General features: G+C 42.6%; 1 protein-coding gene across 1 annotated transcript in view; it reads right to left on the reverse strand.

Moving 5' to 3' along the window:
• Window positions 1–26,322, reverse strand: part of LOC142494651 (fructose-1,6-bisphosphatase isozyme 2) — an 82,340-nt gene that overhangs the window by 1,897 nt on the left and 54,121 nt on the right. Inside the window, exons 5-6 of the mRNA XM_075599085.1 lie at window positions 20,625–20,762; window positions 4,891–5,010 (exon numbers count right to left, since the gene is read on the reverse strand). Coding sequence (XP_075455200.1) covers window positions 4,891–5,010; window positions 20,625–20,762 — 258 coding nt within the window. The remainder of the gene's footprint in view (window positions 1–4,890; window positions 5,011–20,624; window positions 20,763–26,322) is intronic.

Below are 26,322 nucleotides of genomic sequence, written 5' to 3' on the forward strand. Positions count from 1 at the left end.
ACGTCAGCGCACTTCCGCCAGCAAGCAGGGAACATGGCCGAGGCCTTAGGCTGCAGCCACGCTGCCGCTGAGCGCACTTATGCTTGGCGCGCTCACTTTAATGTAAACTAATGTGCATGGCCATGCTGACGCTTCGTGTGCGCGCACCTATGCTTGGTGCTTGGGGCGACATGAAAAATTGATTTCCAAGTGCTCAGAAGGGTCCCAAAATGACATCACAATAGTTCCTTCAATAACACGCCCCCGATCCAGCCAATTACATGCTCCCTCCCTTAAATGCCACCCCCCCCCACTCGCAAATTGCAGAAGGACAGCCGAGCGCTCATGCTTGGAGAGTTCGTGACGTCACCGCTCTCAAGCATGAGCGCGCTCAGCGGCAGCGTGGCATGTATCTGGGTTAAAGGGACAGTTCCTCCTAGGATGAAAGTGAACTAATGATAGTGGTGGGTATAACCCCTTCAGTGCCAGAGGGGTCTTTACCTCTTGCTTTGAGGGGATTCAATGCATAAGTATTTTAATATATATATATTTTTTAAATGTGTACGATTTCCATGGTAAGCATCCTTTTTTCTTTATATACTTCCTATATCTAATACATTTTAATGATCAGACTGTTTCAGTCCTCCACGCTCAGTTCTTTGTTTGCAAAGTAATGAAGACATCATTATTCAAGCTGATAAACAATGTAATTTACCACCATTGCACAATATTTATTTATTTATAAAATGTTTTACCAGGAAGTAATATATTGAGAGTTATCTCTCGTTTTCAAGTCCTGTATGTCCTGGGCACAGAGTTATGATGACACATACATGGTTACAAATACATAGTTACATTAAGTGAGGAAGGTTATACATTATATACAAGACATTGCTTGCACAGTAAGAGATAATATACCATATATTATGTACCATTGCATTACAAATATCATATATCTAAAAGGGTCCTTTACAGTAAATATACTAGTAAAACATAGTAATGACAAATGTTGGGATGATATTAAAGGTTCTAAACACTGTGGTCCTTCACTTTTTTCTTGCCCTAAATTCCCTGGCAATAGCAATGTAAACACGGGCCATCTGCATATCTTTTAAGGTGACTGAAGTTGCACTTCAGCTTTAGCATATCAAACATTTCCAACAATGACGTCATACCATTACTTATTTCATTCTGCAGTATTCCAGTAAAAGAGGCTGCATTCTTCACTTCTCCTATTATGTGTCAGCGAATGCCAGCAGGTTTCAAGTTACAACTAATGACCAAGCAAAAACAACATTTCACCATCAAGTCTGCATGATCTAGTGTGCAGACCACACGACTGAGTTATTGATCCCATGATAATGAGTATCTGATGTGTCAGACTGTGTTGCAATAATGTATTTAATGTGATTTTTGTTAATACTAAAGGGTCTGTGGCCCAGATTCACTAAAGGGTGCTGAACTTTAGGGCTCAATTATATCAGATGCCGTTGAGCGGCAGCGCAATCCGGTGACGTCACCCTCACGCTGCTGCCGAGCGGCATCTTGATTATACCAGGGAAACTGAAAAGCGGAGACAGGGTGGCGTGGCAGAGGCGGGGCCGTGAGCGGTTCGCCTCATTGGCTGGCAGTGACGTGACGCGGCTGTCGCCAGCCAAGAACAAATTTGAGGATCGCGCCAGGAGACATCTGGCCTTTCCATGCGGAAAGTGGAACTCCTTGAGAAAGTGCCAGATAGGGCGTGAAACGCGTGGCGTTAGGGCGTGGGAGGAGATTTTTGTTTTTTTTGCACCTCTGTATCAATTTTATGAAGTTTAAATAAACCGTTTTTAATTTCTACTGCTGGTGAGTTCTAATTCAACCAGGGGCGGCAGTCACACCGATCTACTACATTTTTTCTTCACTTGGCATACTGTATGGGACCACTCTATATTTACTAATAGGTGATATTTCATGCACCTTCCAGTGCTGAAAAATAACATACAGCCCTTTCACTTTTCACAGCCAGGACGTGAATAGCGAGTGAGTGGATAACAAAATCTAATTATTACTTTAAATGTAAAAACTTTATAAAGATGTAACTATTGTTGCACAGTGAGCATTACGTTCTGAAAGAGTTTTTTTTTATTTTTTAAACCTGTGTGTTTTTTGGACAAAATAAACAATAGAATAGAAGGAATTATACTAGAAGTGCACTAAACATAAGAGAGAGGAACCCCTGCCCAGCTGGTCTCACAATCTCAGTGGCATGTTAGGATAAATATACTCCCCAACAATAAAAATGTCTCTCCTGTGAAATCAGATTGCACATCACATTTGTGGCCCTCCCTAGTAACCTGGCTTATGGTGACATCAATTGGCTCTAGATTAGTACAACATATTGATCCACTTATTTACGTCTCTTTCAAAGCATTCTGGGATTTTCAACACTGTTATTTTTAGGGGGCGAAAAGAAAAAGGCAAAAACAATATTATAACTATCAACTTGTAAAATAACCGACGCCTTACAACCTGTAACATAACCTAGGGGTGCGCAAACCATTGGCACTGTGCCCCCCTGTCTGCTCTCCCCGGTGCTCGCGCCCTCTCTACCTTGCTTTCCGGCATCAAATGGTGTTGCGGGGTCATGTGACGTCCCGCCGTGACCCCGCGGCGTCATTTGACAGCACGTTGCCATGGCGACGGGTCATGGGACATCACGTCACATGATCCCGCGGCAATGCCATGGCAACTTGTCACCATGGTGACTCATCACCATGGTGACGCATCACCACGCTTCTGAATCCCGGTAAGTTGAGAGTTGCAGACGCCTCACGTGATCCCCTGGCATGAAATTAAATGCCTTGGGGAAGAGAGTGGGGTCTCTGAAACCGCCCACGTCCCCCCAGGAAAATCTCACGTCCCCGTCCTCCCAGTTTGCGCACCCCTGACATAACCGACACCTTACTACCTGTAACATAACCGACACCTTACTACCTGTAACATAACCGACACCTTACTACCTGTAACATAACCGACACCTAACTACTTGTAACATAACCGACACCTTACTACCTGTAACATAACCGACACCTTACTACTTGTAACATAACCGACACCTTACTACCTGTAACATAACCGACACCTTACTACCTGTAACATAACCGACACCTTACTACCTGTAACATAACCGACACCTTACTACCTGTAACATAACAGACACCTTACTACCTCTAACATAAACGACACCTTACTACCTGTAACATAACCGACACCTTACTACCTGTAACATAACCGACACCTTACTACCTGTAACATAACCGACACCTTACTACCTATAACATAAGCGACGCCTTACTACCTGTAACATAAACGACACCTAACTACTTGTAACATAACCGACACCTTACTACCTGTAACATAACCGACACCTTACTACCTGTAACATAATATACGCCTTACTACCTGTAACATAACCGACACCTTACTACCTATAACATAACCGACACCTTACTACCTGTAACATAAGCGACGCCTTACTACCTGTAACAAAACCGACACCTAACTACTTGTAACATAAACGACACCTTACTACCGGTAACATAACCGACACCTTACTACCTGTAACATAAGCGACGCCTTACTACCTGTAACATAAACGACACCTAACTACTTGTAACATAAACGACACCTTACTACCGGTAACATAACCGACACCTTACTACCTGTAACATAATATACGCCTTACTACCTGTAACATAACCGACACCTTACTACCTATAACATAACCGACACCTTACTACCTGTAACATAAGCGACGCCTTACTACCTGTAACAAAACCGACACCTTACTACCTGTAACATAACCGACACCTTACTACCTGTAACATAACCGACACCTTACTACCTGTAACATAACCGACACCTTACTACCTGTAACATAACCGACACCTTACTACCTATAACATAAGCGACGCCTTACTACCTGTAACATAAACGACACCTTACTACCGGTAACATAACCGACACCTTACTACCTGTAACATAATATACGCCTTACTACCTGTAACATAACCGACACCTTACTACCTATAACATAACCGACACCTTACTACCTGTAACATAAGCGACGCCTTACTACCTGTAACAAAACCGACACTTTACTACCTGTAACATAACCGACGCCTTTACTGCCTGTAACATAACTAACGCCTTATTTTACGGAGTCATGTGACCACCAAAAGGAAGATTGTAAGCAGAGAAATGCTGAAGAAGAGAATAGCCCTTGGCAGGTGTGTAGAAATGAAGGGTAGTAATTAGGCAGAGAGAAAAGTAGACAAATATTTGATTGAGAGACTGATAAAAGAACTTCCCTCTGGGGTGAGGGCGCACCACGTTTAATTTATCTGGATCAGCACATAAGCATATGATTAACAGCATACTAAAACAAATATAGTTGCACAACGTTTTAGCGACACTAACCTCTTTCATCAGCACTTTAAACTTGTGTGCTGCATTCCCCTCAGAATGAAGTTCAGTGTCACTTACAGTATGTGATCCAAAATGGTGGCCATAGGGGGTTGGTGGCACTAGTCCTAGCGAAACAGCTGAAATTGTTCAGAATTCGCCATTTTGATTGCTTTTAAGTGTCGAAAGAGCAGCGCCATGATTTCTTATCATTCTTTTAATAACAAGTTTGTTAGAATTTCTAAAGTGAAAGTAATCAAAATTAATCTAACATGCAATACCTATTGACTTTCAGCTTTAAGTGAAGCTGTTGCTCCCTTTCGGTTGGAAACTTGTTCGCTGAACCGAAAAGGTTGACATTTGCGAAGTTTGCTAATGCATGCAAAATGTTGGCACATCACTAGTGCAGGCCTCATCATTCCATATTAGGATCAGACAGGGGGGAAAGAGTATGAAGAAGTTTACCTTTCCTTTGGGGCTTTTCGTATTAGCTGGATACATGAAAATCCCCCCATACACAAGAGTTCGATGAACATCAGCTACCATAGAGCCCACGTATCTAGAGCTGTACGGAGAACTTCCATCCTGGATAAAGCAGAGAGAGGAAAAATGGCATTTTAGACAGCACAACACCAACACCCTGCCTAACATCACTGGGGGTAATTCACTATGATTGCACTATTGCAGTTCAATAAATAACCCCAATTGTGTCTGCAAAATACTATGCAACAAATGTTAGAAAGGGGTCACGCTGTTAACTCCAGACGTCTGCCATAGGTACTCCATAACTCCTGCCATAGGTACTCCATAACTCCTGCCATAGGTACTCCATAACTCCTGCCATAGGTACTCCATAACTCCTGCCATAGGTACTCCATAACTCCTGCCATAGGTACTCCATAACGGATGTATCCTAAGTGATAATACTGCGGAAAATATCTCGCCAATATAGGCACAACCAGTGGACTTGTGCCAAAAGGGAACATTTATTTCTAAATATTCAATATTTACAAAATAAATGTTCACTTTTTGCAAGCCTCTGGTTGTGCCGATTTTGGGGAGAAAATTCCCAGTATTATCACTTTGCAAAATACTATGTACAGACGGCCTACCCTGCAGCCCTTTGTGAGAAAATTATTATTATTATTATTATTATTATTTATCAATGCAGAAGACTGGAAGTCTGACACATTTTGGTATAGTATAGCAAATGTTACTTTTTAATGGTACACACTAGCAGTGTGTGTTAATCATTCCCCTACAAAAACAGAAGGCAATAATGTGCCAAGCAAAATGCAGTGACGTAAGGGAATTGTTGCTGCTTGTTATTATATATATATATATATATATATATACATATATATACATATAAATATATATATATATATATATATATATATATATATATATATATATATATACAAATGTAATATTACTGTGTGCTCATTTACATGTCTTAGACAGTCTGCAACCCCACCTTTCACCATTATCGCCCAGCATACAGCGCTTCCACTGCAGCAAGGGATTCTGGGAAATGACATGCAAATGAGCACATAGTGCCACCTTTTGCTTCAAAACCATTAACATGGTTCCCTATAGGCTTAAGCTTGCTGCATGGTCACAGCTTTTAGCACAGCCAGGGCTAAGATGCATAGCCAGTAAACCCACCCAGAGAAACTGTTTCAACCTTAATGGGTCTCATCTGTGTGGGGTTGGTTAACTGGCTATGCAAAAATGAAGCAAGGACAGGTTTTACCATACCTAGTTAAGTTATGGTGGGTAAAAAAAGTGACAAAAACCCTCCACAGCAAAGCATATAGCAAATGGAAATTTACTGTATGCTCATTGTACAGTGCTTCCACTGCAGCAAGGGATTCTGGGAAATAACATGCAAATGAGCACAACGTATATACTGTAAATGAGGAAATATATAATCACACTTAACAAACATTAATGTGGTAAAACAACACATTGTTTCCTCTTTTTGCATGCAACCTCTTCCCCATTGTTGGATAGCCCCACTTCCCTTTTGATTACTATAGATAATGTCTGGTATTCACGCAATGCCATTTAAAGTTTCACATTACTTGCGTTTCGCTTTGCATGGCATGAGGCTGACACCCTGCTGGATACAAGCCTTTCTGACTCAGCAAAGAATGTCAGGCACGCATTGTATCGGGCAGCCCTATAGTCTTCTGAAATATAACATGTAAACCCTACAATTGGTAGTGTAGGAACCTGCTGAAAGGGTCTACCTTGACTTAGCTGTTAGCTGTTGCATATTTAATGTAACTTTACCAGCAGCACTCCAGTTGGGACAATTAAATATATAAATATATAATACAATGGGAATTGGTTTTTGAGCTTCCAAAGATTGTGTATGTCTCATTTTTAAATGTGTTTCCATGGTTACACAAATGAGGATTTCAGCAATATTTCTCTAAATACTACCGTTTGTTAATCGTCTAGTCTAGAGATCATTTTTTGTTGATTGTTTGTAAAATAATTAGTAAACCATCATTAGGTACATAGGCAAGTGAAGACAGAAAAGCCCAATGCTACATCCAATTTGACAAAATATATAGTAATTAGTATATAGTTGAATACTTCAATAATAATATTCTCATGAATAAGGGTCATTTAGTTAAACCCTTTGACCAAAGCGTTACAAGCCTGCAAGCCAACGTCAAGGCATAACCAGATGTGCAGGTCCTAACACGAAACTATGAACCTTCTCTCTTACCTCTGTTGGAGGGAGAATGACTGCAGTGGGTCTTGTCCATACAGCAAAATGACAAAACCTTCCAAATTAAAAAGTGGGGAGGGGTGAGCGTAAACCCCGGGAGGAGGGGCCACTAACCTCCAAACAACTGATGCCAGTTGAAAATTGAGATTAACAAACATACATTCCCAGCAAGCTCAGAACCCCAGCACCCACCACACATTTATATATGTGTATATATATATGCATGTCTTAGGCGGGGTTGCAGACCTGCGATCTGCTGCCCCACGCGGGACGCCGTGACAGCCCGAGAAGGGGGGGGACACCCCCACTGCGATCTCCTAGCCAAGTTAAGCGGGAACAGGGAGAGAAGGGGGATCAGGGAGAGAAGGGGGAACAGGGAGAGAAGGGGGAACAGGGAGAGAAGGGGGAACAGGGAGAGAAGGGGGAACAGGGAGAGAAGGGGGAAAAGGGAGAGAAGGGGGAACAGGGAGAGAAGGGGGAACAGGGAGAGAAGGGGGAACAGGGAGAGAAGGGGGAACAGGGAGGGAAGGGGGAACAGGGAGAGAAGGGGGAACAGGGAGAGAAGGGGGAACACCTGCCTCGCGCGGGGAGTAAGGGGGCTTTCAGGGAAGGGGAGTAAGGGGGCTTTAAGGGAAGGGGAGTAAGGGGGCTTGCAGGGAAACCAAGAAAAAACACAAAAGCGCACCAAGATGAGAGATAGATATTGTATTAGCAACAAATAATAAAATTAGTAACTTACATATAAAATTTCTTTAATAATCCCCGATTCTGGTGTCTATCACAGGAGTAGGGCATCACATAGGAAGTATGAAGGGTAATCTCAGTTCTGAGAGATCAGACCCGTGCGCTGGGGCTGTCTCTGTTCACTCTCCTGTCCTCCACGTGTGGTAGCGTGGTGCAGAGTGTAGCACACATGTGCAGGAACCGGGGCCTTCAATAGGTGTCCTTAGGATGCCTGTCCGTTTTTGATAGCATAGAAACGATCGGAAATAAGCAGGAACGGTACACTTGAGTGTGTACTGGTGGTGGGTAGTAAAACCGCCAGCCAAAACAGTCGCGACGCGTTTCGTTTAACAAAGTAAACTTCTTCAGGCGATATCTGGGACACCTGTTTAGGGGTCCTTTTTAGGTCTAATTCTGTGCGTCATTGTTTTAAAACCTAATGGCTGCATGGCCAATCAGGCTCATATACTGATAGGGGCGGGCCACAATAGGAAGACCTCCCTGTTAGTGCATTTAATCCAGTAATGAATTACACTAATTGAGTATATATATAAGTGTAAATAGAAAGGTAAACAGACCTTAAAGGGGAGCCAAAATCATGTGTCCCAAATAGTCAAGTGCAATAAAATATGCATAGTAGTAGCATAAAAAACAAAGTATATGTGCATACTGGATAACAACATTAATAACATTAAATGACATATAAATAACTTTTAAAATATGGGAAATAGAACAAATGGAAAGGTGGGTGGGGGGAGGGGAAGAATTGAAGAAAAAGTGGAAAAAATTAAAAAAATAAAAAATAAAAAAGGAGGTAGAAAAAAAAAAAAAAAAAAAAAAAAAAAAAAGGCTTATAAAATGAATAAAAACCACTGTAATGATAAAGTAGCTAAAAAAATCAGATAAAAAACAGATAAAAAAGGTATTAGACCAATGTTTGTATCAAATTGCAGTATGCATGGTTTCACCTCAAAAAAGGGGTTAATTCCACATAGTCGTTCAAGCCCCCCGGGTACTTGGATTGGAGGGTAAATATCCAGAATTGCTCCCTTTTTGCAATCTGAAGATCTATGTTACCAGCCCGTACATTAGTTGTTATATGTTCGATGCCCATATATTTAACCCCTATAGTGCTACACTGATGGACATCCTTAAAGTGTGACAACAGATGTGTCAATGGTTTATTAGATGCCAGTAGCTTGGGAATATTAGTGATATTTCTGAGGTGCTCCATCACTCTAATTTTGAGCTGACGTTTAGTACGGCCCACATACTGTAAACCACATCCACATTGCAGGATATAAATGACATAAGTGGTTACGCAATCGATGTAGCTATTAATTTCATATCTAATATCTGTCGCTTTAGATTTAAAGTAATCCTGAGTAAGCATTCGTGGACAGATTTTGCACCTATTGCATCTGTGGTTACCTTTAATGCCTAACATCTCCCTAAGATCTTTCTTTTTGTTTGAATCACTGCCTTTGAGGAGACTAGGGGCCAAGATACTTTTTAGATTGTCGGATTTTGTGAACACAATCATTGGTCTTTCTGGTAAAGTTTTTGCCAAGATTGGATCCATCTGCAAAATGTACCAGTATTTGTTCAAAATATATTTGATCTTTCTATGAGAACTATTAAATTTTGTTACGAAATATGGTGCGTGTTTCTCATTCTTCCTTTTATTATTTTTATGGTCTGTTTCACTGGAATCTGAAGTGGGCAATGTGATAAGAGAGCCATTAGTCACTGGATTCTCCAATGGTTGAACTAGTGTCTTTCCAGTGGAAACACACTTTTGTTTATCATTGGGTTTACTATTCTTAGGTTGAATCAGTTTCTTCCTATTAATGTTTAATGCTCTTTTGTCGGCTCTATCTATAAGAGTCACATCATAGCCCTTTTGAAAGAAACGCTCAAAGAGTATTTGAGATTGTACCTTGAACGTTTCTATATCAGCACAGTTACGCCTAATGCGCAAAAACTGGCTGAATGGGATGTTATTAATGCATCTCCTTTCATGTCCACTTTCTGGGTGTAGAAAGGAGTTAACATTAGTGTTCTTAAAATGGGTTTTCGTGTGTAACTCGTTGTTGATTATGTAAATTTCTAAGTCCAAGAAGATGATCTTACTTGGACTTATTTCACTGGTAAAAGTGAGATTGAACAAATTATCATTCAACCTTGCAACGAAGCTATCAAACGAGGTATCATCACCGTCCCAGATAACAATCACATCATCGATGTATCTGCGCCACATAATCAATTGCGGCGCAGATACATCAATGCCCCATATGTTGGCCGATTCCCACCATCCCATATACAAATTCGCGAAAGATGGTGCAAAACGTGTCCCCATTGCAGTGCCACACAATTGTAAATAAAACTCGTGCTCAAAAAGAAAATAATTGTGTTTCAATATAAATTCAATTGAACTGTGAATAAACCTACGTTGGAGAAAAGGTAAAGTGCCGTGTAGTGCCAAAAAGTGATCAATAGCATCCAAACCCCCTTCATGTGGAATAGAGGTGTAGAGTGATTGAACATCAAGAGTGGCTAGATGATAAGAAGATTTCCATGTGAAATCTGAAAGAATAGTGAGAAGTGAAGTGGTGTCTAGTAGATGGGAAGGTAATAGTGGTACTAAAGGTTGAAGAAAAGAATCTACATAAGAAGAAAGGTTAACAGTGAGGGAATTAATACCTGAAATAATGGGTCGCCCAGGTGGATTCGTGAGTGATTTGTGAATCTTGGGCAAATGGTACATTATAGGGATGGTGGGAGCCGAGCAGCATAAGAATTCAAACTCTTTTTTGTTAAGTACGCCTGATGTTAAGGCGGATTCCAAATGTACATTTAGTTCTAGTTTGAATGCAGCTGTGGGGTCTCTAGGTAACTTACAATAGGACAGTGAATCAGACAGTAGTCTGACAGCTTCGCTGCAATAGTCTACTCTGTCTTGGAGTACTATACCTCCACCCTTGTCTGCTTCACGTATAATTATATTAGGGTTTAATTGTAGCGTTTTTAGCGCATGTCTTTCCTGTGCAGTTAAATTGGAGTTCTTATTCATAAGAAAACCTTTCCCTAGTCCCAGAGTTTGAAATTCCCTTTCGACCAATTTATTGAATATATCAATATGATGTCCCCTAGAATGATAAGGGTGAAAAACAGAATTGGGTTTGAATAATGAATGTTGTATATGGATGAGGGCATTACCAATACCAACGAAAGTATATCTATACAACATTCATTATTCAAACCCAATTCTGTTTTTCACCCTTATCATTCTAGGGGACATCATATTGATATATTCAATAAATTGGTCGAAAGGGAATTTCAAACTCTGGGACTAGGGAAAGGTTTTCTTATGAATAAGAACTCCAATTTAACTGCACAGGAAAGACATGCGCTAAAAACGCTACAATTAAACCCTAATATAATTATACGTGAAGCAGACAAGGGTGGAGGTATAGTACTCCAAGACAGAGTAGACTATTGCAGCGAAGCTGTCAGACTACTGTCTGATTCACTGTCCTATTGTAAGTTACCTAGAGACCCCACAGCTGCATTCAAACTAGAACTAAATGTACATTTGGAATCCGCCTTAACATCAGGCGTACTTAACAAAAAAGAGTTTGAATTCTTATGCTGCTCGGCTCCCACCATCCCTATAATGTACCATTTGCCCAAGATTCACAAATCACTCACGAATCCACCTGGGCGACCCATTATTTCAGGTATTAATTCCCTCACTGTTAACCTTTCTTCTTATGTAGATTCTTTTCTTCAACCTTTAGTACCACTATTACCTTCCCATCTACTAGACACCACTTCACTTCTCACTATTCTTTCAGATTTCACATGGAAATCTTCTTATCATCTAGCCACTCTTGATGTTCAATCACTCTACACCTCTATTCCACATGAAGGGGGTTTGGATGCTATTGATCACTTTTTGGCACTACACGGCACTTTACCTTTTCTCCAACGTAGGTTTATTCACAGTTCAATTGAATTTATATTGAAACACAATTATTTTCTTTTTGAACACGAGTTTTATTTACAATTGTGTGGCACTGCAATGGGGACACGTTTTGCACCATCTTTCGCGAATTTGTATATGGGATGGTGGGAATCGGCCAACATATGGGGCATTGATGTATCTGCGCCGCAATTGATTATGTGGCGCAGATACATCGATGATGTGATTGTTATCTGGGACGGTGATGATACCTCGTTTGATAGCTTCGTTGCAAGGTTGAATGATAATTTGTTCAATCTCACTTTTACCAGTGAAATAAGTCCAAGTAAGATCATCTTCTTGGACTTAGAAATTTACATAATCAACAACGAGTTACACACGAAAACCCATTTTAAGAACACTAATGTTAACTCCTTTCTACACCCAGAAAGTGGACATGAAAGGAGATGCATTAATAACATCCCATTCAGCCAGTTTTTGCGCATTAGGCGTAACTGTGCTGATATAGAAACGTTCAAGGTACAATCTCAAATACTCTTTGAGCGTTTCTTTCAAAAGGGCTATGATGTGACTCTTATAGATAGAGCCTACAAAAGAGCATTAAACATTAATAGGAAGAAACTGATTCAACCTAAGAATAGTAAACCCAATGATAAACAAAAGTGTGTTTCCACTGGAAAGACACTAGTTCAACCATTGGAGAATCCAGTGACTAATGGCTCTCTTATCACATTGCCCACTTCAGATTCCAGTGAAACAGACCATAAAAATAATAAAAGGAAGAATGAGAAACACGCACCATATTTCGTAACAAAATTTAATAGTTCTCATAGAAAGATCAAATATATTTTGAACAAATACTGGTACATTTTGCAGATGGATCCAATCTTGGCAAAAACTTTACCAGAAAGACCTATGATTGTGTTCACAAAATCCGACAATCTAAAAAGTATCTTGGCCCCTAGTCTCCTCAAAGGCAGTGATTCAAACAAAAAGAAAGATCTTAGGGAGATGTTAGGCATTAAAGGTAACCACAGATGCAATAGGTGCAAAATCTGTCCACGAATGCTTACTCAGGATTACTTTAAATCTAAAGCGACAGATATTAGATATGAAATTAATAGCTACATCGATTGCGTAACCACTTATGTCATTTATATCCTGCAATGTGGATGTGGTTTACAGTATGTGGGCCGTACTAAACGTCAGCTCAAAATTAGAGTGATGGAGCACCTCAGAAATATCACTAATATTCCCAAGCTACTGGCATCTAATAAACCATTGACACATCTGTTGTCACACTTTAAGGATGTCCATCAGTGTAGCACTATAGGGGTTAAATATATGGGCATCGAACATATAACAACTAATGTACGGGCTGGTAACATAGATCTTCAGATTGCAAAAAGGGAGCAATTCTGGATATTTACCCTCCAATCCAAGTACCCGGGGGGCTTGAACGACTATGTGGAATTAACCCCTTTTTTGAGGTGAAACCATGCATACTGCAATTTGATACAAACATTGGTCTAATACCTTTTTTATCTGTTTTTTATCTGATTTTTTTAGCTACTTTATCATTACAGTGGTTTTTATTCATTATATAAGCCTTTTTTTTTTTTTTTTCTACCTCCTTTTTTATTTTTTATTTTTTTAATTTTTTCCACTTTTTCTTCAATTCTTCCCCTCCCCCCACCCACCTTTCCATTTGTTCTATTTCCCATATTTTAAAAGTTATTTATATGTCATTTAATGTTATTAATGTTGTTATCCAGTATGCACATATACTTTGTTTTTTATGCTACTACTATGCATATTTTATTGCACTTGACTATTTGGGACACATGATTTTGGCTCCCCTTTAAGGTCTGTTTACCTTTCTATTTACACTTATATATATACTCAATTAGTGTAATTCATTACTGGATTAAATGCACTAACAGGGAGGTCTTCCTATTGTGGCCCGCCCCTATCAGTATATGAGCCTGATTGGCCATGCAGCCATTAGGTATTAACCAATGACGCACAGAATTAGACCTATAAAGGACCCCTAAACAGGTGTCCCAGATATCGCCTGAAGAAGTTTACTTTGTTAAACGAAACGCGTCGCGACTGTTGTGGCTGGCGGTTTTACTACCCACCACCAGTACACACTCAAGTGTACCGTTCCTGCTTATTTCCGATCGTTTCTATGCTATCAAAAACGGACAGGCATCCTAAGGACACCTATTGAAGGCCCCGGTTCCTGCACATGTGTGCTACACTCTGCACCACGCTACCACACGTGGAGGACAGGAGAGTGAACAGAGACAGCCCCAGCGCGCGGGTCTGATCTCTCAGAACTGAGATTACCCTTCATACTTCCTATGTGATGCCCTACTCCTGTGATAGACACCAGAATCGGGGATTATTAAAGAAATTTTATATGTAAGTTACTAATTTTATTATTTGTTGCTAATACAATATCTATCTCTCATCTTGGTGCGCTTTTGTGTTTTTTCTTGTTTTGCTGATATTGGTATCACCATCGGGGTTCCGGTGGAGACCACATTTGGAGGTGGGGGAGACACCTCATAAACACAGAAGCAGCAAGAGAACTGAGAGGGACCAACACTCCAAGTTTAAAGAGCCAGAGCGCGGACTGAACTTTTCATTACGGGCTTGCAGGGAAGCAGCAGTGGGGCCGCAAGACAGAGGATTGGAGAGTACTTACTTACTCTCCAAGTGCTCCGGCCTGAAAGAATGGCTGCTCGTTGGGGGCTGGCTCATATAGAGCCTGGCCGCGCGCCCACAAAGCCTGGGAGCGCGCGCCAATCAGCAGTCAGGTAGGGGAGTTTTTTTTTTCCAGCTCGAGCAGGGGAAAATTTCAGCGCGAACGGGGGAAATTTAAAAATAAAACACGTGTGCTGCTTGGGCCAATGTTTACTCGCCTGGGAGTTAAATCCACCCGCCCCGGCGTGTAAATGTATACAATTGTCGAACACTGTGTATATATATATATATATATATATACATATATATATATATATATACACACAGTGTTCGAAAGATTACCTTTGAGTATGGCAACCCTCAGATCGTTCATCTTATGGCCAGAGTCAGAGAAATGTTCGCCAACAGGACTGTCTCTTGTTCCGCGTGTGATGCTGTGGCGATGCAGGTTCATTCTCTTGTTTAGCCCCTGTCCTGTCTCACCTATGTAGTAGCAGCCCCCTGGGCATTTCATGCACATGATGAGGTACACGACATTGCTGGAGGAACAGGTGAAGCCTCCTCTGATTTTGTATTCCTGATTCTCGTGTGGTATTTGTATTGTGTCCGCTGTGTAGAGCATTGCGCAGGTTTTGCATCTTGGGTCCTGGCATGGTTTTGTCCCGCATTCAGTTGTACTGCTGAATACTTTACTCCTCACCATAATATTCTTGAGATTATGGGGTTGTCTGTATGATAATAAGGGTGCTTCAGGGAAGACCCGTTGCAGTCTTGTATCTTCCTGGAGGATGGGTTGTAGTTTCCTGGCGATCTTGCGTAGGGCTCCTAGGTGTGGGTTATATGTGACCACCAAAGCAAAAATCCAACTGGATCCCACAAACTGGGCGCAACCCCACATTGGACCGGTACATTGAAAGCTTCATACACAGCGCCAAAACCACCATCATGGACAAAGTAAGGAAACAAACATATAATCTGACACTGATGGAGAGGAGAGCCATAGAATCGCTAAAGGCCAACCACAACATAACAATCAAACCTGCGGACAAGGGAGGAACACCACAGACTACCTGCGGGAAGCACACAGACAACTCTCTGATTCAAAGTACTACACCCAACTGCAGGAGGATCCAACTAAAAAATACATGCGAGAACTCAACAGGATCATTAAAACACTCCCGATCCACACAAGAGAACAAAATTCTGTACCTGATACCAGCTAACCCAAAACCTGGCACATTCTACATGCTCCCTAAAATTCACAAAGAGGGTAACCCTGGGCGGCCTATTATCTCTGGATCTGGCACACTTACAGAGAATATTTCTGGCTGGGTGGAGGGCATTCTAAAACCACTTGTCAGGAACACACCCAGCTATATCCAGGATACCACCGACCTGCTAAACAAACTGAATGCCATTGGCCCCCTCCCTACAGGAACACTACTAGCAACTATGGATGTAGAGTCACTTTATACAAACATCCCCCACGAGGATGGGATTTCAGCCTGCAGATACTTTCTGGGACCGCAGGAGCCACTCACAGAGACAGTGACTAAATGCATTGAATTTATTCTGACCCATAACTACTTCACATTTGGAAATGACGCATACCTCCAGACAACCGGGACCACTATGGGTACTCGGATGGCGCCACAGTATGCCAATCTGTTCTGCGCAAAACTGGAAAGTGACTTTCTGTCCACCTGTCACTTGAAACCCCTTACATATCTTCGCTACATCGATGACATCCTCCTGATCTGGACCTCTGGCGAACAGGACCTCCTACAGTTCTATGACAACTTCAATACTTTCCACCCGACCATCAACCTCAAACTCACCCATTCCCCGGATGAAGTACATTTTCTAGACACCACCATTACTATAAAGAACAACCAACTACAGACTTCTGTATACCGCAAACCTACAGACAGAGCCAGCTATTTGAGGGACAACAGCTTCCACCCGACACACACCAAACATGCAACCATCTACAGTCAAGCCATACGATACAACCGGATATGCTCCGACACAGCAGACAGAGACCAGCGGATTAAAGCCTTGAGATCAGACTTTATAAACCGTGGATATAACCACAGAATTGTAGACCAGCAAATTCACAAAGCCACCAGAATACCAAGAAGTGATCTCCTTGAATACAAACAGAAGGAGACAAGCGACAGGGTACCTTTGGTGGTCACATATAACCCACACCTAGGAGCCCTACGCAAGATCGCCAGGAAACTACAACCCATCCTCCAGGAAGATACAAGACTGCAACGGGTCTTCCCTGAAGCACCCTTATTATCATACAGACAACCCCATAATCTCAAGAATATTATGGTGAGGAGTAAAGTATTCAGCAGTACAACTGAATGCGGGACAAAACCATGCCAGGACCCAAGATGCAAAACCTGCGCAATGCTCTACACAGCGGACACAATACAAATACCACACAAGAATCGGGAATACAAAATCAGAGGAGGGTTCACCTGTTCCTCCAGCAATGTCGTGTACCTCATCATGTGCATGAAATGCCCAGGGGGCTGCTACTACATAGGTGAGACAGGACAGGGGCTAAACAAGAGAATGAACCTGCATCGCCACAGCATCACATGCGGAACAAGAGACAGTCCTGTTGGCGAACATTTCTCTGACTCTGGCCATAAGATGAACGATCTGAGGGTTGCCATACTCAAAGGTAATCTTAAAACCCCGAAAGAGAGACGGTTGCATGAATACAAATTTATGCAACTGTTCGGGACACTTAGCAGTGGCCTAAACAGAGATCGAAATTTTATGAGTCATTACTGACACTAGCGAACTCTCTTCCCATGAGCGCTATAGGCCATGTCTGTACATACTGTGCTATATGTATGCACACACAGCTGTCTCTCACACATACCAATACTCCTTATTTTTCCATCCCTATACACCAATAGGGACCACATAGTATCCACACACACTTTTAGTTGTGCTACAAACTCTCACATTTCCACACTCACCCACACCATTTATATCCCCTCTCACTCCACACACACCTTGTGTAGAGCACTGTTTATACTGTGGGCTCTCCGTTCATTCTTATTCACACTGATACACATACACACTCTTTCTTCACTTGCTTTCAGTAACCCTTTGACACCTCTAGCCATAAAACACATCCACATCGGGGGAAGGACCAGCACAGATAACATTCCAAGAGACACTGTTTTTAAGTAATCCTTGCTTCATTCATTGTAACATCGCCAGAAGAAGAGATCAGTGTATCTCGAAAGCTCGCACAAATAAAAGCATTTCGTTAGCCACAGAACGGTATCATCTATTTATTTTTTGATTATTGAAGCTCGGCTAACACGGTACTGATACCTCTACATATATATATATATATATATATATATACATAAAGGAGTGCTCCTGAGCGTGGTTTTGTTGGTATACAATAAAAGACAGAAAAGCCCACTGCTACATCCAATTTGACAAAACATAGGTAAGTGCTAGCAGATATGAAGAAAAGGAAAACATGCATTTTTACTTTATAACTACATGTTATTTTAGAGCAGAAGGAGAATCCAGGAAGGAACAGCCGGAACACTGCCGAATAAAGCAACGCTGGACGTGGTGACCAAACAGAACGTTTTTTCAGTACTCCATCTCTGTTTTGTCACCACGTCCAGCGTTGCTTTTTTCGGCAGTGCACTGGCTGTTCCTTCCTGGATTCTCCTTCTGCTGTACGTTCTTAGAATGGGAGCACGCCCTGCAGGAGTCGCCGCAGACCGTGAGTTGTTTCATTGAATGTATATCAACATCGTAGTGCTTTATTTAAGCCAGTTGACTTTTTATTTCACACACATTCCCAGCTAGCTCAGACTCCTACACCCACCACATCATGAATATATAGTTATGTCAAAAAGTATGTAGTTGTGGGGCGTAAGTCCCAAATACAGTGCTCAATCTAGTTCAGAACTTAAGCAGATGATAAAGTCCTTAAACTCTTGGGGAGTCAGCCTATGAACACAGCAATGTATTGGACCCAGTGCTTAATAAATGCATCAATGTGAAAATGAATAAGGGTTAACATACCGTTACTTTGTAGGATTGCGCCCTACATGACCCTTGTTTTTCTGCACTGTTGCCGGTCATCAAGTCTCAATGAAGAGAGACATGCAATACTCACATAGGACTGCTTCCCTGGGTGCGTGCATCCACGCTCAGTGTGCAATGTAATTGTAGAAGAGATCCGAAGATTCCAGCGGTGCACAGCTCACAGGAATGGGAGACCAGCAAGGTGTTAATTAAAAATAAATAAAAAGGTGAGGAGGAGTGAGCTCTGGGGGGAGGTGCCACCTACCTCCATACAACTGTTGCCAGTCAGAAATTGATTAACACACACATTCCCAGCTACAGTAGCTCAAACTCCTATACCCACCACATCATGAATATATAGTTATGTCAAAAGGAGTGCTACTGAGCGTGGCAATTGTATTTAACAAGAGACAGAGCTCACTCCTCCTCACCTTTTTAACTTGGGAGGTCTTTTCACTTTTCTGCAAGAACAGGATCTACTATGGTTCTTTCCCCTCTCACAGAGGTAAAAGGAAGGGTTCACAGTGTAGTGTAGGACCTGCATCAATTTGGTTATACCTTGACGTTGGTATGCAGGCTTATGACGCTTTGTCAAAAGGGTTTAACTAAATAACCAAGTAATTATTATTGAAGTATTTAAACTTTATACTTATTACCATATATGTTTAGTCAATTGAATGTAGCATTGGGCACCCCTGTCTTTTGTTGTTGACTTTTTATATATGCATGTGAATACTCCCTCCCCGTGTGGTGTGCTTTGATGGCTCCGGTAGTTCCGTCTATGCAGGACGCCTGATACTGCCTCCCACCTCTGTGAGTATGGTTTAACACATGTATAAGCTTTCATGCTGTTAGGCCGTGGTCCCTGTCAGCACTGTAGCACGCGCGCCCGGCGGGGGGGGGGGGTTGCACGTGCCCGCTTGGAAACCGCGATCTGCGGTCTGTGTGGAGATGCAGGAGATTGCGATGGGTAGGGGCATGGTGGGGGTTTTGCAGGGGCATAACCATGACCTCACGCAGCTGGTTCGCCCTCATTGGCTGAACCGCTGGTGGGGGCGTGGCCACCCCTCCATCGCAAGTTGTAAAGACAGTTTTCCTGTCTTTGCAAAAACTGGTAGTAGAGCGCAGCTGCTAAATGCGCGCCAAGGTATGTACTGGGCCTGTCCTGATTGAGGGGCGGTGCTTGTTCACGCAGTGCACGCCTTGGCATGCGCTGTAGAAGGTACTGGGGACGCAGCCTTACTTCCACGGTCACGCATACATATAATTCTGGACTTATGTGAATAACTTCTGCGGACACATTAATGAGCTTTTGAACTGACGACCTTTATATGATACTAATTATCAATTGTATGGTTTTTGGAGCACCGGATTCCGGGACTGGTTTCCAGCCCACCTCACCTACTGTATGTTATTTTAGAGGGTTGAATCTCTAATTAATAATTCCACTCATCTCTGCTAAAAGAAACACAATAAGTTATTTTTAAAATTGAAGTATCATTCCATTAACTTAAGAAAACTAGCGGCATTAGAAAGTTGTTTACCAGAAGATGTTAATTTTTTTGGAGAGAGGAACAAACTTTCTAAGTTAAAAGCGGGTAAAACATGGCATAAACAAAACTATTTTTTTTTCTTTCACTGCAAAAGTAAAAAAAAATGTACAACCATATTACACAACAAAGTTCAATAAAAGTTGATAACTGATGTGCGTTTAGCAAATATGTAGACATTGAGGCCCATAATTATGAAGTAGTGCCATGCCATAAGACACATCCTAGTGCCAGAATATATCTTACTCCAAATTGAGATAAATAGAGCACAAGGTGTCTTCCGGTACCACAAGATGTTTGATGGCACTACACTGCTTATTAAACATCAGATGTGCAATTTACATGAGTGTACTACTGTATTACAAAGGTGAAGAAAGGCAACTGAATAAAAGTACCTTACCTGAGGAAACTTCTTACTGTGTAAATATTCGGTTAATGCTGGGTCAAAATACATGGCATAGCCCTCGTTAAGACTGTAAATCTTCCCCTTCTTCTTGATTTTAACATTTTTATCGACCAAAATGAATTCTCCAAGTGCCTAAAATGAAACAAATACAGCACATTCACACACCCGGTCACAAAGGTACTTGCTGCACAGGTTCACAGATGATGGAGGCCTACTGGCAATGAAGGATTAGATTTATTAGCAATATAAACTTACAAGGCTCAACAAAGTAGCAAATACTGTTCTATGTTAGGCCGCGCTTATAGACCTAGAGACGGCGACGCGACGTCGCATCAAAACAAATGTATTGAATCCGTTGCGTGTGCTTATAGTAGGAGCAACGCAACGGCGTGACGAATCGACGGCTTGGTCGCGATCGCTGGAAGCCAATTCAATTTGCCGTCACCGTTGCAAGGACTATAAGCGCGGCCTTACACTTTGCTTCTTGAGAAATATTCCTGTTTAAAATGAATGACGCTAAGAGGTAGTAAAGTGATTATTTAATAATAATAACAACTTTATTTCATATAGTGCGTTTTCTCCCAATGGGAAAGCGCTTCACAATTACAGTATAGAGCGCAATTTGCCGCAAACAGGAATGTTACAGACACTGCCCCTGCCCAGGTGAGATTACAATGTATGTTTTTCGTGCCTGTTGAGCTAGAGTGAGGTAGGTCACAAGGAGCTGACACCGGGAATTGAACTAGGTTCCCGTAATTCAAACTCAGTGTCCTTATTTACAGTCAGTGTCTTTACTCCTTCCCTATTTGCATGCCATAACCCTTTGTCATGAGTCTATTATATTCGCTACATCATTTATTTTCAATATGTAGAGGTTTAAGAAATATGAGGTCAGGGCAAAACATAAATGATTAAATATAACCAGAACGTGTGGCATGTACCCAAATAGCACTCTTTCACTGATATTAACAATAACTAAAAATAGCTAAGGACAAAATATATTCCTTGTGCTATAAAGCACATTTCATTCATAACACATCACATACCAAAATAGTAGAGAAAGTAAAATGCAAAATTACAAATCATATAACTAAATATGAACGCTCCCTTACCATGAAAAAAGGTGTCATACTTTGAATATTCAGCTCTAAACTCTTTCAGTGTCAATATTTTAAAAATATGCGTTCTATGACTATTGAACTATTATTCTTACTTTTACTTCACCGCTATGTTACTTCTTTTTATTGTTCTTATTGTATTTTTGTTGTTTGGTTTTTTTTGTTAACTTTTATGTAATATGATTGCTAAAAATATGAAATAGAACAAAAAGCCAGACAGTTTAAAGAAGCACTCCTGGCGACAATCTTTAGCAGCCCAGACGGGGCTAGTGTCAGGGTTCTGCTCGCCACAAACCAGGGTCGGACCGCGAGGCTGAGGTGGGGTTGTAAAAGCACCGACCTGAGACCGCGCAGGCTGATCCGGATTGCGCAGTTCGTTGTCAAACGTAGCAGGATCAGGAAAGGAGAAGACAGCGTCGTCGTTGTACAAGCCAGGGTCAGGACAGGAGATATCAGGATAAACATTGTTCAGGCAAGAGTTCGACAACAGGTAGTCAGGAGAGCCCCGCTTCAGCTTAGGAGCGCGGGGTTGGCCTCTGCGCGAGTGACGACCATGGCCCATGGTACTGGTCACAGGAGATGGTAGGCAGACCAGAATAGCACACCGCTTTGCTGCACGGGTGCACCAGTGCTACAGCGCAAGAGTCCTGAGCGGCTGGGGAATCCTCTGTAACAGCGCAGGAACCAGGACACGGCCTCTCTAGATTAGGGAAAGAGTAGGCCACAGGAACCAGGAAGCTGAAGATCCACAGGGAAACCTCCGCTTCAGTGCAGGAATCCAGGAGACTGAAGAACGCAGGGACGAAACATCCGCTTCAGTGCAGGAATCCAGGAGGCTGAAGGACGCAGGGACGAAACCTCTGCTTCAGCACAGGGGAACAGAAGCTGAAGGACGCAGGGGATACCTCCGTATCAGCATAGGAGAACAAGCGGCTTGAAGGGAGCTGAAGGACACAGGGCGGAACCTGGTATCAGCATAGGAGAACAAGCGGCTTGAAGGAAGCTGAAGGACGCAGGGCAGAACCTGGTATCAGCAAAGGAGAACAAGCGAGAGCTTGTGGCAAAACAGTAGACATCCAGTTAGGACTATGCTCGGCAGGGAGCATTATGGGAAGACAGTACTTAAAGGCCAGCGGGCCAATCCCCGGAGGGGGGTGTGAAGGTACTGCTCCAATGATTGAATGCAAGTCTAGGTTGCAGTGATAGGCTGCACAGCTGCAGTAGATACCAGAGGGAGTGTGTATAGCTTTGGTGAGTGAATCCAGGCTGCAGCAAACATCAGGAGAGATGCTCCAGGACTGCACATGTCTGCAAGGTAAGGCAACCAGTAAACTGCGGAGCGGATTCCTTACAGTACCCCCCCCTTCACGCGAGACCTCCGGGCGAACATGAGCACACCTAGAGTTGGGGGACCGGGAATTGTTGCTGAACCGTCTAGGATTGGGGTTAGAGTCGTGGTTAGTCCTTAGTGTACCCCCACCCCCCGGTGAGAACTGCGGCCAGACAGGACCATCCATGGGTCTTGGGGACATTGAGTTGTTCCTAAAATTCTTTAGGTGGAAAGGGCATCCGTAAACGAGCAGTTCTTTGGTGAGTACAGTTCTAGGATATGAGATTGATGGAAGAAACATCTTTGGTACATGGCTCGCCTCGCAAAATGACTTGGAAATCCAGGGCTGTGAAGAACCAGAGGGTTCCAGAGCAGAAACGGCAGGAGAACCCCTACAGGAAGCCCAGTCTTTAATAAATGAACCGGACTCTAGGATCAGCGGCCCTGATAGTTGATCGAATACACCAGGAGGAAATTTGTAACAGAAAAAGTCTTGGCTGACCACTGCATGTTGGAATTTGCGAGGAATTTTTCCTCTAGAAGGCTCCCAGGTAATGGTTAGTAAGGGTATAGGCTGGTTGGAAGCATCTCCCGGTATTGGTATGGAAGGTGACAAGGCAAGCAGTAAACCAGGCATAGGGACCGAAATCTTGGGATACGTACAGAGTATTTCCAACTGAGAGGAAATAACAGGGGCAACCGAAAATTCCGAGGGACAAAACCATGGTTTAGCAGGAGCAGAGAAGCAAACAACAGTAGAGCTCTCCAATACTGGGAAATCTTCATTGGGAGATAATATTGTCAGTGAATCAGGAATAGTCCTTGGGATCTTCAAATCAGTAGCTTGAGAAAAAGGCAGAGCCAGGGTAGTGGTGGGAGGAAAGCTAACATCAGAAGCTGAAGTCTGTACCTCAGTGACAGGGCCCTGAGAATCAACAAGCAGCAAGTATGAACTATGAAAACTCTTAATGACAGGCACCTTAGGAGTACAAGGAGTCTTTTCCGAAACTGCAATGGCCCTAACCACAGGGGTACCTAACCTGACAAAAACATGAATTGGTGTGTTTTCTAGTGCAAAATCTCTGATCACAGGACTCCTAACCGATAGTGAGGGTGTCTGGGTTTGATTAGAGAAAAAAATCAGATGTATTGATAAGTGACTTAGAAACAATTACTGAGGTTCTAGATTTGCTGGACATGTGAGAAAAAATACCCTTTAAGACAGGAGTTTTCATTTCTTCCCAGAGTAACCCCATGTTTGCTGGGGCATATTTAGACACAGTACTGTGGGACTGGGTTTCAGCAAAGGCAGGACAGCTAAATAGCTCAGATTTAAACCCCAGGACTTGTAATATATGCATGGTGACCTCAGACAGTACTAAGGAAGTGACCACAGATATGCTGATCCCTGGAGAATTAGCCTGGACAGAGAAATCAGGGGGACCCCCAATCAGGATACTCCCTGTAGGAAGAGCTTCAGAATCAGAAGGAGAATCATTACCTCTCAGAGTCTCAAAACTAGAAAGACACAATTCAGCGAAAAGGGAAACAGTGTGCAAGCTTTTTACTAATCTATATGAAAAAGCGTCACTTTTGGGAGAAAACCGTGCGTCAGCAAACATTCCTGGGAACATAATATGAACCCCAGGAGGGACATACAGACTACTGTATGCTTTTAACCCTAAGCTTAAAGAGGAGGAGAACTCAGACAGTACACGGGGGTGAATCATAACTGTACTGGTCTCTGAAGTAGGTATTTGGTAAGGAATGTCTGGGAAACCAGAAATTACTGCAGACTCCATAATGTGGGAACTATGCGCTGAAGCAGGGATCACCGCTATGTGGGCGACAGGCTGGTTCAGCGAAACACCCGGGAGAAGGAACTCTGCGAGCAAGCTTAGGGAAAAACCTGACTCCTGAATACATTTATCAGGAACCAGAACTTTAGCCGAAGTCTCCGGAGACGAAACTGCGGAAACTTGAGCTGAAGCAGGGGATTTATAGCAAAGAATATCTAGGGACTCCGTACGGTTATGGGAATCCCTCAATGCAACCTCTGCTGTCTGACTTGTGGACTCATTCTCTGAGGCTAAAACGAAGGCATTAACTTGGAGGCAGCAAGAATTTACAGGGGTTAATGCAGACAATGCCTGAGAGTAAAACATAGGTAATCTTCTCTCTGTATTAGGAGAGACCAGGAATCTCTCGTCTGAAGCTAGGGGCGTGACCATGGCTGACAGAGAACAGGGATTTACCAAAGGAAACTCAGAGAGCTGCCCCACAGAGGTTAATACAGAAATAACCCTGGGAATAGAACTTAGGGATTCTTTCTCTGATGGGGAAAGCGCACAGGACTGCCTAGCAGAGTTTAAAGCTGGAAAACCCTCAAGAGCTGGAGTGACAGATTCGGAGTTAGAAATAGGGGAACAAAGGGACTTATTCTCTGATAGTAGAACCTTAGTGTTGGCTAGTGAAACATATGTATTCTCCAGGGGAACCTCACAGGACTGCTCGGCAGGGGTTAAAGCTGGAAAACCCTCAAGACCTAGAGAAAGGACTTCTGAGCTAGAAATAGGAGAACTAATGAACTTATTCTCTGATACAAGAACATTAGTGCTGGGTAGAGCAACATATGTATTCTCCAGGGGGACCTCACAGGACTGATCGTCAGGGGTTAACGAAAACATATCATTGGTGTCAGGGAACCCGGCCATACACTCAGGGCAAGGATCCGTGGTAGACCAGGGATACAGCCAAGCGGCAGCGAAGCTGGCGAGGGGAGGATCCTGTTCCTTTATGCAAATGTCCAATGTCATGGAAAGGATATGGAGTGTTTTTTGGGCATCAGCCAACATGAGGAGAGGGTCCTCTTTTGCTATATAAATGTCTAAAGACAAGGCCAGGGAAGAGAGTTCCTTTTGGGCGTCGTCCAATTCTAAAGGGTACACATTTTCCCAAGTTAAAGGGTAACCAGGAAAGCAAATACAAGCGGCCAGCGATTGTTTTAAGTCCCGGAGGCGGTAAACCTTCATCATGAGATCATTACGGCATTTGTTTTGCAAAGGGGTTAAACCTACAAACACAATCAGATCTTCAATCAGGGGTATTATCTCACATAGAAACTGGTATTCACACTGGGACTGGTTTACAGGCTGAGACAGGCTTTCAGACAGAAACTTACCAACCCTCACCACAGGGCGGTCCGAGTTTGTGCGGCCGAGCATACTGTCAGGGTTCTGCTCGC

Source organism: Ascaphus truei, chromosome 1 (genome assembly GCF_040206685.1).
Source record: "Ascaphus truei isolate aAscTru1 chromosome 1, aAscTru1.hap1, whole genome shotgun sequence".
NCBI classification, from domain to species: Eukaryota; Metazoa; Chordata; class Amphibia; order Anura; family Ascaphidae; genus Ascaphus; species Ascaphus truei.